Here is a 16,607-nt window from a genome sequence, read left to right on the forward strand (position 1 = left end):
GCTCACAGGGAGATACTCCGTCGTGCTGTTAACCTGATCCTTGGCTGATCATGCGTATTACTATCCACGTGTGGTGCTTGCGCGGCAACTAGGGATATACCTCACTTTCAGGTACCGAGCCGGTGTGTAGTCTCTTTGCTGTCCTTGCCAGCATTGCACTAATAGGCAGGTATTTCATTAGCCTTCCCCAAAAGAAATGGCCCTCCGGCAACAAGACGAACGCAACTATGATAAATATTTGTTGGACTACTATAGGTGGAAGGCTGGCAAACGAACGGCCCGTCTTGGAGTTGGTCTCGGTGAACTGGGCCCGCCGCCTGAGCTGCCTACTCCTGGCTCAAAAAAGTACACCAAAAAACCCTTTCCAAAGGGGAAGCGCGAGTATCTTCACACACGCGCGCTGTTAGTGCGAGCATTGCTCGAGGAGCTCGACTGATTACATCCGAATTCGCGTGGGATGAATGACGCGGGCGGGCGAGAGTAGTAGATGTGTATTTTATTAGATCAAATGAACGAAAGATGCGTGTGTTCGTGGGCTCATTAAATGTTCGAATGGGATAGCAGCAAACCGGAAGCACAAGGAAAAATTTCGGGATCATCAGCATACTTATGGCGAATGAGCAACGAAAGCCAAGGCAATATAGAAAGCACCCACCTCAATCATCTCCTTTGCATGCGCAAGCGGCAATGCATACCAAGTCAGGCACGAGACCGTCCGGATGTGACCAAGAAAAAGTGCAGTGTGAAGTGCAACGAAGGAACCTGCTGCAGTGTATAGTAGTATTGACCCCACCCGAAAATGCAGGCATATAGCCAATACACCAACACTGATCGGACCGAACAATGGTGTTCATCAGTTCTTGGGCACTGTAGGATGCCACTCTACTTCCCTCTTGACTGAATGCGCAAAATGATGCCGACAAGCGGAATAAATTGCAGGCGGTACATCTCCTTGTGAACTCGATGATGGTCAAACCACCCGAAGAAAAAACATCTGATCGGACGCTATGGACGAAGCCACAAGAGAAGCCACATCTGTACTGCACGCGAATGATCTCGGTCAAAGCAGATAGTAGACTTGCATCCATCCCGTCGTCCTCTGTGTCATGATAACGCACAATTCCATACGCAAAAGTGTTCACTGCCAATCGCAGCTGCACTGGACTTGGATTCATCTTCTCTAAGCTTGGAGGATCTGTGTGACAAGGGGGATACCCTCATTCGAATCCGGGCAGCCGTCAAGGATCCTCTCCCAGAGCTGCTTTTGGAATGATTGGTGTCCAGAAGACCGAGCCATATGCGATGGCGTTATCATCCACGGCAACAGTTTTGGTGCGTCTGACTGTTCTTGTTCTTCAAGCACTACGGTCCTCGCGAAGGGTGCTTCTGCCCTGACAACAAGGCCTATAAAATACGGCTTGTGCACGCCTATTTGAGCGGTAATGTGATGCAGATTGAGACAGAATGCATTGCCCCTGTTGCGCTTGGGATAACAGATCCACCGCGTTTGCCCATGGATTGGACACTACAGCAATTTTCGTAATATCGTGGTATTGGCTGCCTGGGATCTATGACGGATGGCCACTTACTACTGGAGTCTCTATTGGAGGAGATCTCTGATGGATTGGGCTCAGGACCAGTGATGGGTGAAAACTGAGGTTTGACCTCAACTACGTCGGCTAGGACACGTGCGGGAAGTGGAGAAACATACGGATATGGAAAGCGCCGCACCCTGACAGAACCTAATGAGCTCTGCACCCGAGGGAACTCCCCTCCTCGCCCATCGCCCCTCCCTTTTTTCGCCCTTCTAGTCCAAATCCTACCCCGAGCAGATCACCATGTCCCTCGCGGATGCCATGCCCCACGCTGCTCTGCACCCCTCCAGCACCATGTCCCACGGCAGCACAGGGAGCAGCAGCTCAAATCCGAGCACAAGCACCAGTTCTATCTCCCCTGCGTCCACCACCGCAGCGGCCGCCCGACAATCACTGGGACAGGGACCACAGACCGCGGTAGCGCGTGACTTGCAGAATTTCGAGTTCACGAAGCGCAAGCGCTGGGCGGACCTGCTCGTCAACGAGCTCAGCGACGCGATCCTCCTCGTCTTGTCTGCCGTGGGCCGCGTGTGGTACTGCGGCACCGCGGTGGGGGAGCTGCTCGGTTGGCGCGAGGACGAGCTCGTCGACGGGGACCTGGCCGAGCTCATGAACGGTGCGTCTCATCGAGCCCCTCTCCGTGCGCACAACGTCTAACGCGCACGCTTGGACCGGACGCGGCGTGCGATGGCGTGCGTATGGCAGCGGACGACCGTGCAAGCTTCCGCAGCGCGTTCGAGGAGAGCGTGCGCACCCGGCGCGCGATGCTCGCGTATGCGCGGCTGCAGTGCAAGAACGACTTTTACATGGCGAACGACTACTCGTCCCGCCCGCGCGAGGTCCTCTTCGAGATCACCGGCCGCCCGCACGTCCTCCCCGACACGGACGCCTTCCAGTGCTTCTTCGCGGTCGCAAAGCCGTACCCGAGCCGCAACACCGCCATGTGAGTCTCCCGCCCCGCGCGCACATACTTCGAGTGGCTGCAGCGGCTGATGTGCGCTCCGCTCGAGCACGCAGGCTCAACACGTTCCTCGAGCTCAAGATGGAGAACGAGCGACTCCAGCAGCGCCTCGTCCAGCTCCGCGCGCAGGCTGGGGCGTCTCCCGGCGCCCTCGACGCAGCTGCCCCCGCCGGCGCCCAGCTCGCGCAGCCGCTCGGGGGGACGCAAAACGGAGAGGGGTTTTACGGCGTGTATGAAGACATGGCGCTCCCGTCCCTGAGCCGCGCGGGCGTCGAGGGGGCCTCCACAGGCGTCGGCGCGTTCAGCGAAGTCCTCGGTGGGGAGGACGACGGGGAAGCGAGTGGGCCGCGGAAGAAGGTGCGTGCGGCGCTCGACCCTAAGGTCTACGATCGGCTGACGAATGTTCGTGTGCGGTAGGTGAAGCGGACGTTCATGACAGGAGAGCAGTACGTCTGCGTGACGTGCGGGAGGACGGATTCGCCCGAGTGGCGGAAGGTGTGTGCATCCTGTTTGCTCTCACTGTTGAAGGTCACTCACTCAGCTGGTGTGCGCTAGGGCCCGCTCGGCCCAAAGACGCTCTGCAACGCGTGCGGCTTGCGCTGGGCGAAGAAAGTGCGCACGGACAAGTCGGGCCAGCAGGATGGCGAAGGCGACGCGTCGGGCACCGCAGCGGTGGTCTTTTGAAATGAACCGTTGGCGATGCGGTGACACTGACACAGGTTCGGGGCGGGTAGAGCATCTTGTTATACATACTGTACATTTCAGCCTTACACAATATTGGAGACTAACTTATTTGCATATACAATCCATCTTTTCTTGGCAGTCCATAGTGGAGCGCTACACCGTGTCTTGGTCTGCAAGAGCGAAGGTTGGAGGAAGTATACAATGCACTATCAATGTCATGTCATGAAGAGCATATAGGACGTATCTGGTGGCCCGAGAAAGGAGTGACAACACGGTAGTTCCGGAGCAATGGCATCATAATGCGAGAACACTGGGTAGACAAGACAGGGCTCACTGGGGCAAATCCGCGCAAGAGTACCCAAGGTGGTTCGACCCAGGGGCGCAAGGCGCAGAGCAGCAGTAAGAACAAGCGTGATGACCTCCACATGCGCGCACTATTAGTGCGAGCGTTGATCGAGGACCTCGACTGATCACACCCCACTCCATGCGGTTTGGGTAGTTCGATTGGGTAGACATGGTATCGGCGCATGGCGCAGGTGGGGGAGAAATCAATTGTAAACGTAGGATATGTACTTTGTTAGACCAGACGAACGAAAGATAGGTGTTGCCGTGGGTTCAATATCGGAGTGACCACCAGACGGGCTCAAGTCTTGTTGTCCTCTTCGAGCCCTCGCGCCATGACAGAGCGGTTGGGGTCGGTGGTTGTATCGAAGTTCGCCTCACCAATTGACGGGTATACTGGAAGTCTTTATGAAGCGATCGGGCAGCTACCTGGAGTGCTCTATGAGAGGAGTTCCGAGCAATGTATGGGGCCATCGCCAACAGCAGCGCAGCAGTCAAGCCGTGCTTCATTGAAGTTAGTTTCAAAGTGTCGCGATATGTCACGACTCGGACCGATGACATTTGACATCCACCTCCAGCGTCGGGCGTTGTCTCTCGGCTCATTGATCCCCTCGCATTGAAGTCACAGATATCCATATCCTCATGCCCGTCTGGCTATTGCGCGTCTTTATGAAAACTATATTTGCTCATCGGCTGTCGTCAGGCGTACCTATCCAAATTATGCCTCAGGAGGCTATTATTGAACGCAACTTGTTGGCACCAGATGCATGGATGGGAGCAGTCTGCTTTGTTCTCCTAACGATGACTCGGGTTGAGATGAATCAGGTGCAGTCGATGACACCGACACATCTTCCGTCTGTCTTACTCCTGTGCATCCAATGTTGCCTTGCAGTGTTTTTGAGCCGTGCTAATTTTCCGGGCTTCACGGCTGAATGTGAGCAACTGTCCTGATTCGGACATCCTGGCCATCAGAAATCCCTAGAAACAAGCTCGGCCGAGGGCTGTTGGCCCCGGTCCATCAAATGCCGCCTGCTGTCTTTACTTCGACCATCTCTGATTTGTCATGCTAGGCATTGTTGGCAGGCAGGAGACGTGCTGCTGAGCGAGCATTCAATTGAACATGACCCATGATCTTTCATATTAAACACAGGTGTGTCATCTCCTGGTACTAATGTCTGTTGGCGCTTGAAGCTTCTGGTTATAGATTACGTTTGTACGGGCCCGGAGTCTGCGAGCAAGTGCTCGGATTGCTAACGGATCGCTGGATTTGTACCCGCAGAATTCAGTCCTCAGCTCGCCTTTCCAATGATGGGTTTGGGCTCCCTCGCCAAGCTTATATTGACCCGAATTCGAAATGCTTGCATGCGGGATGCGTAAGCAGCATCAACATACAGTCGTGCTTTTGCTGTTTACCATCGCACTAACGACGACGACATGCTCTGCGTTCACTGGGTATATAGCACGGTTCTATACCGTTGCAGCAATCTCTATTCGGTTTAGCTTGCCAAGCAAAACGTGCGTCGAACATCTAGTCTTTCTCCATAATTTTGTATGGTTCAAACCTCCCATGATGAACGCGTACTCGATAATTGATGGTCCTTCAGACTCTTCATCTGATTTTCGTTGTTGGTCGTGGGTATCCATCACTATACTCTGCATGTGTCATGGAAGCGTGCAAGTCAAGCTTGACAGTGCTGGGGCACAAAAGCCTTTTTCTGACGAATGTATGACTGCGCCATCTCACGGTATCCCGCATGTGCAGTATAAAACAAATCATTGCTTGTCCTACCTCTTCCCATAGGTGTCTGATTTCCGCAGAGACATCTCCACAAAATGCTATGCAAAACGTTCTTTGCTGCCACTGCCGTCACTCTCATGAGCATCGGTAGTGCTCTAGCGGCTCCTGCGACGGTAAGAATTCCTGACATTTGTCGTGAAACTAGTCAACTGAACCAGAAAATTTTAGACGATCAACTCACAGTGTCCTTTCACTTACTACACCACGATCACCGAGACGTTGTCTATCATCGCGCCGACCACCACGGGCCCATTCGAGACCACCACGATCACCGCGCAGGAGGTCAGCTACCCGTTGGCCACCGAGACAATAACCGAGATAGATACGTTCTCCGGCACGATTTGGGTGGGGTATCCGACGTACACGCCGACAACGACCTTTTTCACGTCCACGTACACTGAAACGTACGTCTACACGAACTATTACGGAGAGCCTCCGTGGCCCACCGAATGCTCGCAGTAAAGGCGCATATACTTTCTGTTTCTCAAACAGTACGCGGACGCTAACGGTTGAACTTAGCGGTGCCGTCGTTGCCATTGAGAGCTCCAAATTGGAGGATTCCCAAATGGATTAGTCTATCGATGGGATGTGTACGCCGGCAGATATGCTTACATCTGCTTTTCGGATTGTACTATGTATTGATGGCTTCAGCTCCCACCAAATTTCCGTTGAGGGGACGTAAAAAATTCTGATGACCGGCAAACCCGAATTTTTCGCTGACTCGTGAATTCAGGGGGCATCTCGAGCCTAAACAACGCTTTTCAACGCGGTCGTGTTGTGTGACAAGGTCGTGATATGGCCCGGCTGGATAATCTTCTGTGACTTCCACATCGTCGACACTGTCGTCAGCTGCCCATCGGCAACAGAGACTAAAAGGACACAGTTTGGGAGGGAGAGCCGACTACCATCAGAGGCGCAAGAGCACTCTATTCATCTCTGATTCCAATTAACGTGGCTACTTGATCTCCCTGGATGTGTTTCTCATAAAAGGTGATACCACAACGGCGATGGGCTTGTGAAATTTCCTGTAGAAAAGGCTACGTGTTAGATCATGAGACACGCACAGACCTTTACTGGTAGCAGTCAGCGGGGTACCGGGGATCTTCAGCATAGTTTGGTCGGACAACGGCCTCCGTATAAATCTACCGTATGGAATGTGGTCCGAATTCCCCCCTGCACTTTGCATCAATTTTGGTATATGCAACCTTGCTCTTGATTCCCTCGGGAAGAGATGTCGGGCTGTGCCTCTATGAACCGTCGAACCTCATCACCCGAGCGACTATGTCTCGAGTTCGCTTATTCAGAGGTCTCTCAAAGTAAGTCGCAGTCTTGGGTCTGGCGGCAGTGGTTCATCTAAGATTACGACTCATCAGCGACGCGGCACTCTGCTATCCATATGCAACACTTATGACGGTGAGCCATTTACGGCGTAAATAATTGAGAGAATTTGATATAATTTATCCTGTGGAAGCCAGTCTTGAGCTCGATTCTCAAGAGTTCAGAACAGCGAAACATGGAGAGCAGCAGGTCTGGCCTTGCGAACGCAAACATAGGAGTCAGTGCATCTTAAGTTCATGCATCACGTCTGGCGCGACGGCTCCCCAGAAATCTTCAACCATGTTCGGACGCAAGTTACACTGTGATAGGCCTGCATTTTTATGCGTACATATACATGTTCCCAGGCCCAAAATTTCACCTGCTGCACTGGCATTGTGTCTTTCGTGGAATGGTTCCTTGTCGAAAACATATCTCCGATCCTCAAGGACCCCCATTTTTCGCGTGACTGCGTGAAATCTCACGATTTCAGAGCACATGCTTGCATCGCATTCAAGAGTACGCCTTGAGGCCTGAGATTCTTCGGGCGGTCGGGGTAACCGAGCTCGGCAGTGGGATTGGACTGTGACAAAACTCCCGAAACTGGCTATCCTCGGAATCAACTTCTCAAGACCATCATCCGGCCGAGTCGGTCCCGGCGAGTACGCTCGTCATCTGGTCTACTTGATTGTGGCAACCCGGCCGATTCGTCATGCCTGACGCTACTGGCGCTCGGGCTGCTGGTGCTGAGCGGGCATCCAATTCAATGCGTTGATGGGCTTGTGCCTGAGCTTGGACTCAGTGGAGATTGTTCATACATGAAGAGCTGAGCGTTACTGCTGTTTGACGTCCCGAGACATGCCAGGTTGATTATAATTCGTCTGCATAAAACACCGCTCTCGGGGACGCTTATAGATTACTGAAGGCTGAAGTCACTTTCTCTCGGTGAGGCGAATCGCATCCCGTTACTTGCCAAGCAAACCACTGCAATGTCGGCGCCGGCGACCCGTCTGATGGTGCAATCAACTGGACATCACCGTCGGACACCCGCTGTAACTTGGAGCTTGAAGGACAGCAGAGAAGTGGTCAGTGACCCTGCAGTCTATTTGACATCCGACAGCTGTGAACTCACACACGCTTCTACCACAACACAGGTCTAACTTCTATGCGAGGGCCAAATGTTGGTCGCTGGAACGTTAGCACTCTTCTCGCGCCTGGGTTGGGCTTCTCCCGAATGCTCGCGAAGCCAGTCTTTCTGTAGTGAATGGCATCTTGCATCTCTTGGCAACAGCGCCTCCATCCAGGCACGCGACAATCCTCCCTATTTGTCTTACGGCGACTGCTGAACATACGGAGGCGACGCCATTATCCGCATGGAGAGATCCTCTACAGACGCAGACCTCATCGAGAGCGGCTGGGGATCCAGAGGTCATTCCCGCATGCATGACTGTGCAGCTCTTACGGTATAACGTGTTCACGTTATAAAGCAGGCCTGTTTGTCGTGTTGCTGGTCCAGATTTCCCCGCTCAATTCTGTGGAAAACCCTTCAGCAATCGACAAGATGCTCGCCAGCAAGTTTCTCACCGCCGCTGCATTCGCCCTCACCAGCATTACTGGGGTCCTCGCCGCCCCTGCGACGGTAAGAGATGGCCGACCTGCCAACGGTTATGCGATTGCTCAGCACAGATTTTATAGACCATAAACTCACAATGCCCAGTGACGTACGAGGAGACGTTCACCCAGACGTTGTCCATCATCGCCCCCACCACAACCGGGCCCTTTGAGACCACCACCTTCGTCGAAACGCTCGTCAGTTACCCTCTAGCTACGGAGACCATCACGGAGACGGACACGATCTCTGGTACGGTCTGGGTGGGATACCCGACGTACACCCCTACGACAACCTTTTACACTACGACGTATACGGAGACTTACACCTACACGAACTACTATGGAGAGCCCCCCTTCCCCACTGATTGCTCTCAGTGAAGGTAGCCGTCTTTTACGTTCTGCCTAGACGAGCCCTGACATCCAAAATCAGGTCCGCGCCTGAGAAGCGGCTTGAGAGAGATATAGGACCAAGCATAACTGGAGGAATGATGCCGTATGGATCTCATCGGGTCCTGAAGTTCCTTTACAGACATGCTTGCATTTATTGTCTACATTGCGACACATAATGTTTGACGAGAATTTTGAAAGCTATGGACGTCGTGTGATCTTGAATGACGGCTCCGTCGGGGGTTCCGTGCAGGGCATTGTAATCTAATCGTTCACATCACTGCGTGATTGCCCTACTGGACAGTACTGATCCCAGGACGATACTCAACATCCTCCCAATCAAAAGGTACTGAAACTTACGAATCATCGCAGAGCTCAGGTGACCAGCGAACGAAAATATGGCCACGGACAGCCGCTATTTTGGGCATACTCCCTATAACAACCAGTACTACGAATGCAGTTTTTTCACGTTTAGTTCCTGACCTACTTCGGATATCGAGGCTTCGGGGTCGACCTGGGGAGACATTTCCACCACGGGCAAGAGTGAAACGCCTTGAACATCGAGTGGTACTCACCCTCGTTGATCTATGCAGCGGCGGGGCTCTGCTACCTTGATGTAGGTCATCACGATGGCTCTGTCAAGCCTACGCCATTTATCCAGGCGCGAAATACTCTTTACATCTAGATCGATAACCTTGATCGAGCCTTGGACTTTCGCTTGATCGTCTTGGAAAGAGGATAAAGGCAGGCGGAGCATAAGGGAGCAGTCCTTAAACGTCGCAGAGAGCAGATAAGATAGACAGTGATATCGTAGCTCGTCGGGTAGCGGCTCCTTATTGAAGTCAGAGGCAGACCTCCTAAGATACTCGTCAGCGAACTCGCTCCATTCGCCGACTGTAGGTTGTGTAGTGTTGGTACCAAAGGGAATGGCGGGCTGGGACTCTGCGTGAGAGTGCTCCCAGAGGGTTGCAAGACCCTCGATGTCTAAGGAGTCAAGGGTGCGCTGAAGTGATGAAATTAATCCGAGAACTGGTGTTTTGACGAGCGATGGGACAAGTGCCGAGACGAAGCGATCGCGAATCTCTGCCATTGATGGAGGCGATTGGTCTGGTGAAGCGGGATCTTTGAATCCAAGCATAAAAGCCAAAACGGCAGACTATTGTGAAACGAAGAAGGATGCCATCGTTCAGGAGGCAAAGGGCCGAATTCAGAACGGGAAAACACTCACGTTTGAAACAGGCTTGATGAAGACGCCCTTGACAAAGACCCTCATGTTGTTGATGGCTCCTGAGGTGGAAAGCCACACATCCCACAATGCAGAAAGAGCGTAGCGGACTCGCAGCTCCTCTCCAGAGTACAGGTCAAGCGGACAAAACCCAAGCGCGGAATCATTACCTTGGGTGCTCTTCATGTGAGCGTGCATACAGAAACGACAAGTCCGCGTCTTCACAGGACATGACAATTGTGAGAGATGCGTGGGAGATGGGAGGAATCCCCATTTTGGCTGCAAGGCGACAGCTCAATCTACCAGTCGGACAGCATATAGTCAGCGTACCTTGATCTCCACCGTCATGCCATCCCATCCAACAAGGTCCTCGATTAGAATCGCTTTATTTCTGCGTACATCAATCTCATCTCGAAGTCTTCGTTCCGAGGGTCGCTGGGCTTCACAGAGAAGCTTAAGCTGCGCCAGCCACTCGCTGTCCATTTGCACGGCTTCACATCGCGGGAAGTATTCTCGAGGCACCAAACGCTGAAGTATGGCGCTGTCAAATGCGACCGCCAGTCCTTCGAGATCCTCAAAGTCCTCGAATTCAGAATGTGGATGGAAGAGGCCAGAGTGTTTGGAGACCTTTCGCAGTTTTAGAACCTTTCCGTCATAAAACGGATGCGGAGGGCCATTATACGAGAAAGCAACGGAGACACCGCCCTCAGCAACGTATTTCCAGTGTTGAGGGGATGTGTCAGAGATGTGGTGTTGTTCAGACATGACGAGACGTTCAACGTTCGATCATAGCACTCAGGCTTGCTTTCGCGTGTAATTCCGCCACGCGGCCGACCGCATCTAGATCACTAGAACGCATATAGTCACTTCACTCCTGACCATCATGAACAGCACACCCTCGGTTCATACGACCGAGTCGGTCGTCTGATATAACGCCTGGACTATGAAAGTCTACACAGCGAGCTTGTCTAGAGACTCGTAATCACCGAAGCAGTCCCCGCCAGCGACGACAATGTGGCACAGGACGCATTCTACGTATGTGTCATGTCAACTTCCCCATCGTCTACCAATCATAGAGGCAATGCCATGGGCTGAATGTGAGTCCTCTTGTTCCTTTTTTTGCTCTTTGAACCGTGGGGACATCCAAATTCTCTTCGATCGGCGCCATACACGCGCGAACACGCGCAGAGGCAGCGAGAACTTTGTCTTTTCAATGCTCATACGAGCTCCAGCAAGGCTACCTTTGCCGACGTACACGCCGCACATACTATCTACATAGGAATTGGCCCTCGCGGATAATAAAAAGATACAAAGAAAGGCTACATTCTCCCTCCAGTGGATTTGTATCCCATTGATCCCGAAGGCCACGTCTTGTGGATTCACTCAGGAGAGATCATAGGCGGTATTGATATGACCTGGAGTACATGTGCGATGAATTCGAACACTCTGCGGACGTACGGGGGAGTTTAACCGCAGTAAGATCGCCTTGGAGTTGTGGACCATAGGGATTCCCCGGTAGTTGGACACGACCAGTAAGGCATGAGACGCGTGGTGTCTCCCCCAGACTTCACTGGATGAAATCCGCTGCTACCCCCTGTTGAATTGAGCGCACAACCCATTATACTGAAATACCACTGTCGGCTCTTCGCTAGCCCATGCACATGAGGCGCACAGGCATGTCTTGTGCCAAAGCAGTCTCACACCCATACGGATTGCACAACATCCATAGGTGCAGCTATACTCCAGTGACCTATCAGCGGCATTGAAACAAATCCCTGAGGGACCAGGGTGTATTATTGTTTTTCTGGATCGATTTATAATTGAAAGCGCCTGTAGGGAACCAAGAATAAATCCGACGGTCGAGCGCGAATCGAGGCGCAGAATGCAAGAGGAAATTCCGATTATGCAGCTCGCCCTACTTTGTCTCGCGCGTACTACGTGGCCCACGTTCTTTTTCTTTATTCCAAGCAACAAAATCGCACACATCATGCATCTGTTATCCGTCCTCCCGTCTTCTCTCCGGTGGCCCAAGTCGACGTTTGTCCCACCGGGACACGTAGAGTCGATGATAAGACGAATGCGAGGTGCGAGTGACGTCGCCGTGCAACGAGCCACCCTTGTCGAGCGTTGTCTTTGTCTCGGGAAGCCATCTTCCGCGCTGAGATGATAAATGTGACATTGATTGTCAGAAAATAGTAGTACTGACCCTTGGATGCAGTCAGATAGATCTTCGTCCGGTGTCCGCAGCCATGCCGAGCATCATATCTCCATACCACAGTATCGCCCTGCTTATACTGAAGAAGATGAGACACTCACCTGAAGGACAACAAATAACGTTTCACCAGTCTCGGATCTAAACACCGCATGAGAAGAGTTCGAGAAAAGAAGAGTCCAAGAACGTCTGTCCAATCAACGAGAGAAGACGGAGATGAAAAGAATACAAAGACGATACGAGAAGAACAGATGCGGTCCGATGGTCCACGTTCATATCCGAATAAGAAGGAAAACGAGACGGAAAAGAAAGAAAATTGTCAGAGTCCATCAGCGAATAGACTTCAAGTTCACGATCGTACGGCGGACGCGGATACCTTCATTGATCCCCGTTCGCGCCATCCGAAACGCCAAACAAGTCCGTCCACAGCGCGTCCAGCTCCGAATTGGTCGATGGCCCTCCATCCGTGCACGCCTCCGAGCTGTCCTCCACGATCGTGGAGAGTTTTCCACTCGAAAATGGCGGCACTTCCGGCTGGCCACCGGCGAGATTGAATATCTCGTCGAACGTCGATTGCGATTCATCATTGTCGGCATTGTTCATGCCAGGCACCACGTTCATGCTTGCAGGCACGTTGTCCATGTCTACCTTAATCTCCGGCACCCGAGCCATCGACGCGGGAGCTCTGGGGCGGAACGCTTCAAACATGTTCTCGTCAAAGTATGCGCCGGTCGTGTTGACGGGCGGGAACGAACGCCCCGGGAAGGGGAGAATAGGGACTGGCACGTCCAGAGGCAGACCAAAATGCTCGGGACGGACGGGCATGGGCTCGATCGGACGTGCCAGGCCGAACTTCACAGTCCCATCGTCGTTCGTGGAGCCGAAGATCTCCGCCATCTCGCGTTCGAGCTCCCGCTCGAGCTCGGAGTCGGAGCTGGGCAGCTCGGGAGCGAAGGGGCCCGCCCTGACGGGTAAGGCGGGTGCCGCGACAGCATCCGGCCCGAACATGTCTGCCATGACGATATCCAGATCGACGGGTGTAGGAAGCGGAGAGCAACCGGAGCTAGAAGACGCTTCGGACGAATTCGAGAGCGACGGCATGGCGGGCGGCGCGAGCATAAGCGAGTCCCAGTCCTTTGTCATATCCTGAGGCAGAACGATGTTCTCGTTCGCCATCATCATCGTCACTGCAGCGTCAATCTTCGAATCCATTTCCATGAACGAGTACGAGCTATCCAGGACTGAAGGCGCAGAGGGAGACGGAACCTGAGAGAAGGGCGACTCCTCTGATACAGGATAGTACATACTTGCCAGAGGATCGGGTGTGACCTGCTGAGCGATCATTTCTGTGGGTCTAACAACAGCGTCAATGGCTTCGTGACATTCTTTCAGGCTTGCAACGACAACTTACTGAGGTGCATTGTGCGACAACGCAGGTACAGCCGTTTTGGGCGACTCGGATGAGCTCAAAGCATCGGACCTCCACATTCTAAGGAGATTGTCGAGCTTAGAGGGAGAGGGTTTACGCTGAGTGCGGCCTTCCTTACGAGCCGGACGGAGGCCCTTGGGGAAGAAGCCGGCAGCTTCTCTCAGCTTCCTCAGTTGCGCCCGATTAGCCTTGTGGTCAAGCACATAAACACATTGTGCTCCGCTGTGGAAGCAGCGCTTGCACGTCGGGCGGGTGCCGGAGCACTAGAAGGATGCAAGGGTGAACGAAGTGCAGAGCGCGTCGAGGCAGACGCCTCACCTTCGTCTTCCTTTCGCGGCATCTCTCGCAAGCCTGTGGAGTGCGAATGCGGGAGATGTCGCTGATATTGACGACCCCGATGCGTGGAAGGGACGGCTTCGGAAGCCCAAGCGAGAGAGCTTCCGTGGCGTTCTGCTGTTGCTGGACGACAGTAGAGGAGGGTGTGGTAGCTGGAATAGGTGAAGATAAAACTGCATTAGAATTCCGGTTCCTCTGAGTAGAGCGGAACGAGGAGCCTCCGGAAGACTTTGCAAGGAAGCGCTGGAACGCGTGCAGCATTTGGTTCTTGCGAGAGGACTCGCGCTCTGAGGGAGTGATGATGTGGAAATCAGACATGTTTGGCACCTCTGGCAGCTTGGGCACGGGGGCCGAAGGAAGCGTTGCCTGAGAAGAGAGCATTTGACGACCTAGAGAAGATACAAACAATTTAAGAGAAGGGAAGAGTTATTAGAATGCTGTTAAGCAAGATCGCAATTGTGCACTGAGGTAGCCGTATTCAAGAGCGATGAGAGCGACAAAAGCAGCCCGCGGCTTTATAACAAAAAGTGTCAGCTTGTGCCTCAGTCGAGTCTTGAATCTGAACGAGACCATCCAAGTCCCAGGCACAATCAAGGCTCGACAGAAGCACATATTTACGCGGTAGTATTGCTGTAGTTAAACAACAAAATAACTTTGGCCGCCGATGGATGGATGAGGAGGAAGAGGAGGACGGGCCTCAGACTGTTTTTGACTGTCGCGACTCCGACAAGACGCGTCAATCACGTGCGGAAAAAGCTAGCGAAAGCGCTCAATCATAAACCGAAGCGGGGTTACCCCATACTTACTCGGCCTGTAATCACAAACTGTATCAAGGCCACTGCACAGCACATAGCCAATGAACCGTCTCGTCTGGGCCTCCACCACCCGCTCTCTCGCTCGCCCAGCATGTCGCCGCTCAGCCTTGCAGTCGTTCGTGGAACAGCGCAGAAACGCGTCTCACTACAATGCAGACATCGCCGGCCTCAGCGAGGAGCAGGCAGAGGTGCGTCTGCAGAACACGCCACATACCTGATCCGACAGTCTTCTCCAGTTCCGGGACGCAGTGGCGGATTTTGCGGAACGTGAGGTCGCCCCGAGGGCAGCTGAGATCGACAGGAGCAATAACTTCCCGACTGTAAGTGCCTGTTCGCCTGGTTCGACGAGACCGTCCTCGATACATTTTGATGCACACATTAGTAGCTGAACGCCCTCTCTTCTTCCTAGGACTTGTGGGAGAAGCTGGGAGATATGGGCCTCCTGGGTATCACCGTCGCACCGGAGTATGGCGGACTCTCTCTTGGATATTTTAACCATACTCTTGCTATGGAAGAGCTCTCCCGTGCATCAGGCTCTGTCGCACTCTCTTACGGTGCACACTCAAATCTTTGCGTGAACCAGGTACGGATCCCATGAGCGAAGGCCTTGAGTTGCTGATTCACCCCTAAGTGCGTAGATTCATAGATGGGGCACGGACGCGCAGAAAGCGAAATACCTACCAGACTTGATATCAGGCAAAAAGGTTGGCAGTTTGGCTATGAGCGAGCCAGGAAGCGGCAGCGACGTCGTGAGCATGAAGCTCAAGGCGGACAAAGTCGATGGGGGCTGGATTCTCAACGGAAACAAGTTCTGGTATGTTCACTCCATGATTCGTTGCTCTAGCTTTACATTCTCATGTTCTGGTGGTTCCGTTCACAAGGATCACCAATGGCCCTACTGCATCAACATTGGTCGTGTACGCCAAGACAGCGCCAGAAAAGGCCTCGCGAGGGATAACCGCATTCATCATCGAGCGCGGGTTCTCCGGATTCTCCACGCATCAAAAACTGGACAAACTCGGAATGAGGGGCAGCGATACGTGCGAGCTCGTCTTTGAAGAGTGCTTCGTACCAGAGGGTAACTCTCTTGCCTTCCCAGCAGTAGGTGCACCTAAAAATTTCGTCTTCGCACAGAAAACATCCTCGGGAAACTTAACGGAGGAGTTGAGGTGCTCATGTCCGGCCTCGACCTCGAGCGCCTCGTACTCTCCGGAGGTCCCCTCGGGTTTGTCACCCAGCCTCTGAAAAGAGTCATACTAATATATGTCTATCAATCATGCTTGAAGGCTGATGCAGGCGGCGTTCGATTATTCCATCGATTACATCCACGAACGTAAACAATTTGACAAGCCTGTCGGGACGTTCCAGCTGATGCAAGGTCAGCGTTACAGTAGGGTGTGCGATTCGGCGCCGATATTCACCCATTATTCTGTCGATAGGGAAGATCGCGGATATGTACACGAAGCTGAATGCTTCTAGGTCGTATGTATACGCGGTGGCGAAAATGTGTGACGCAGGCAAAGTCAGCCGGCGGGTAGGTCTCTGATTGCTACTACTCCCTATCTCATCTCATGTCGCGTCATGGTGGGTCGATGTCGTCTGTAGGACTGCGCGGGCGCACTCATGTACGCTTCCGATCGTGCTGTCGAAGTCTCTCTCGAGGCCATGCAATGCCTAGGGGGGAACGGGTATATCAATGGTACGTGCGCGCATTGCAGCCGGGACAGCGTGGCTGACAAGTCCACCCGATCGCCATCTTCGCGGAACGTGAAGACTATCCCACCGGCCGTTTCTTGCGCGATTCGCGCCTATACACTGTGGGCGCGGGCACGCAGGAAATCAGGCGGATGCTTATCGGACGCGAGTTCAACGACGAGTTCAAACGGCGCGCATCGTAA

The 16,607-nt window shown here is 53.2% G+C and overlaps 6 protein-coding genes across 6 annotated transcripts; 4 read left to right on the forward strand and 2 right to left on the reverse strand.

Moving 5' to 3' along the window:
• Positions 1-1,838: 1,838 nt before the first annotated feature.
• Positions 1,839-3,240, forward strand: FIBRA_01283 (uncharacterized protein; the record flags this gene model as incomplete). Its single annotated transcript, XM_012323161.1, has 5 exons — positions 1,839-2,235; positions 2,301-2,538; positions 2,613-2,913; positions 2,974-3,051; positions 3,112-3,240. The coding sequence occupies 5 exons, from the start codon at positions 1,839-1,841 to the stop codon at positions 3,238-3,240; spliced, it is 1,143 nt and encodes a 380-aa protein (XP_012178551.1).
• Positions 3,241-5,415: 2,175 nt separating this feature from the next.
• FIBRA_01284 (uncharacterized protein) lies at positions 5,416-5,842 on the forward strand (the record flags this gene model as incomplete). The annotated part of the gene is made up of 2 exons (XM_012323162.1): positions 5,416-5,493; positions 5,549-5,842. The coding sequence occupies 2 exons, from the start codon at positions 5,416-5,418 to the stop codon at positions 5,840-5,842; spliced, it is 372 nt and encodes a 123-aa protein (XP_012178552.1).
• Positions 5,843-8,067: 2,225 nt separating this feature from the next.
• FIBRA_01285 (uncharacterized protein) lies at positions 8,068-8,683 on the forward strand (the record flags this gene model as incomplete). Its single annotated transcript, XM_012323163.1, has 3 exons — positions 8,068-8,122; positions 8,185-8,333; positions 8,390-8,683. The coding sequence occupies 3 exons, from the start codon at positions 8,068-8,070 to the stop codon at positions 8,681-8,683; spliced, it is 498 nt and encodes a 165-aa protein (XP_012178553.1).
• A 492-nt stretch (positions 8,684-9,175) lies between these two features.
• FIBRA_01286 (uncharacterized protein) lies at positions 9,176-10,682 on the reverse strand (the record flags this gene model as incomplete). Its single annotated transcript, XM_012323164.1, has 4 exons — positions 9,176-9,206; positions 9,268-9,848; positions 9,921-10,196; positions 10,248-10,682. 4 exons carry the CDS (start codon positions 10,680-10,682, stop codon positions 9,176-9,178), a joined length of 1,323 nt encoding a protein of 440 aa, XP_012178554.1.
• A 1,825-nt stretch (positions 10,683-12,507) lies between these two features.
• On the reverse strand, positions 12,508-14,212 carry FIBRA_01287 (uncharacterized protein; the record flags this gene model as incomplete). Its single annotated transcript, XM_012323165.1, has 3 exons — positions 12,508-13,483; positions 13,541-13,821; positions 13,877-14,212. 3 exons carry the CDS (start codon positions 14,210-14,212, stop codon positions 12,508-12,510), a joined length of 1,593 nt encoding a protein of 530 aa, XP_012178555.1.
• Positions 14,213-14,750: 538 nt separating this feature from the next.
• On the forward strand, positions 14,751-16,607 carry FIBRA_01288 (uncharacterized protein; the record flags this gene model as incomplete). Its single annotated transcript, XM_012323166.1, has 10 exons — positions 14,751-14,897; positions 14,946-15,029; positions 15,119-15,292; positions 15,348-15,523; positions 15,591-15,787; positions 15,844-15,934; positions 15,996-16,087; positions 16,149-16,243; positions 16,315-16,408; positions 16,483-16,607. 10 exons carry the CDS (start codon positions 14,751-14,753, stop codon positions 16,605-16,607), a joined length of 1,275 nt encoding a protein of 424 aa, XP_012178556.1.

The sequence above is a fragment of the Fibroporia radiculosa genome (assembly GCF_000313525.1).
Source record: "Fibroporia radiculosa TFFH 294 genomic supercontigs, scaffold580, whole genome shotgun sequence".
NCBI classification, from domain to species: Eukaryota; Fungi; Basidiomycota; class Agaricomycetes; order Polyporales; family Fibroporiaceae; genus Fibroporia; species Fibroporia radiculosa.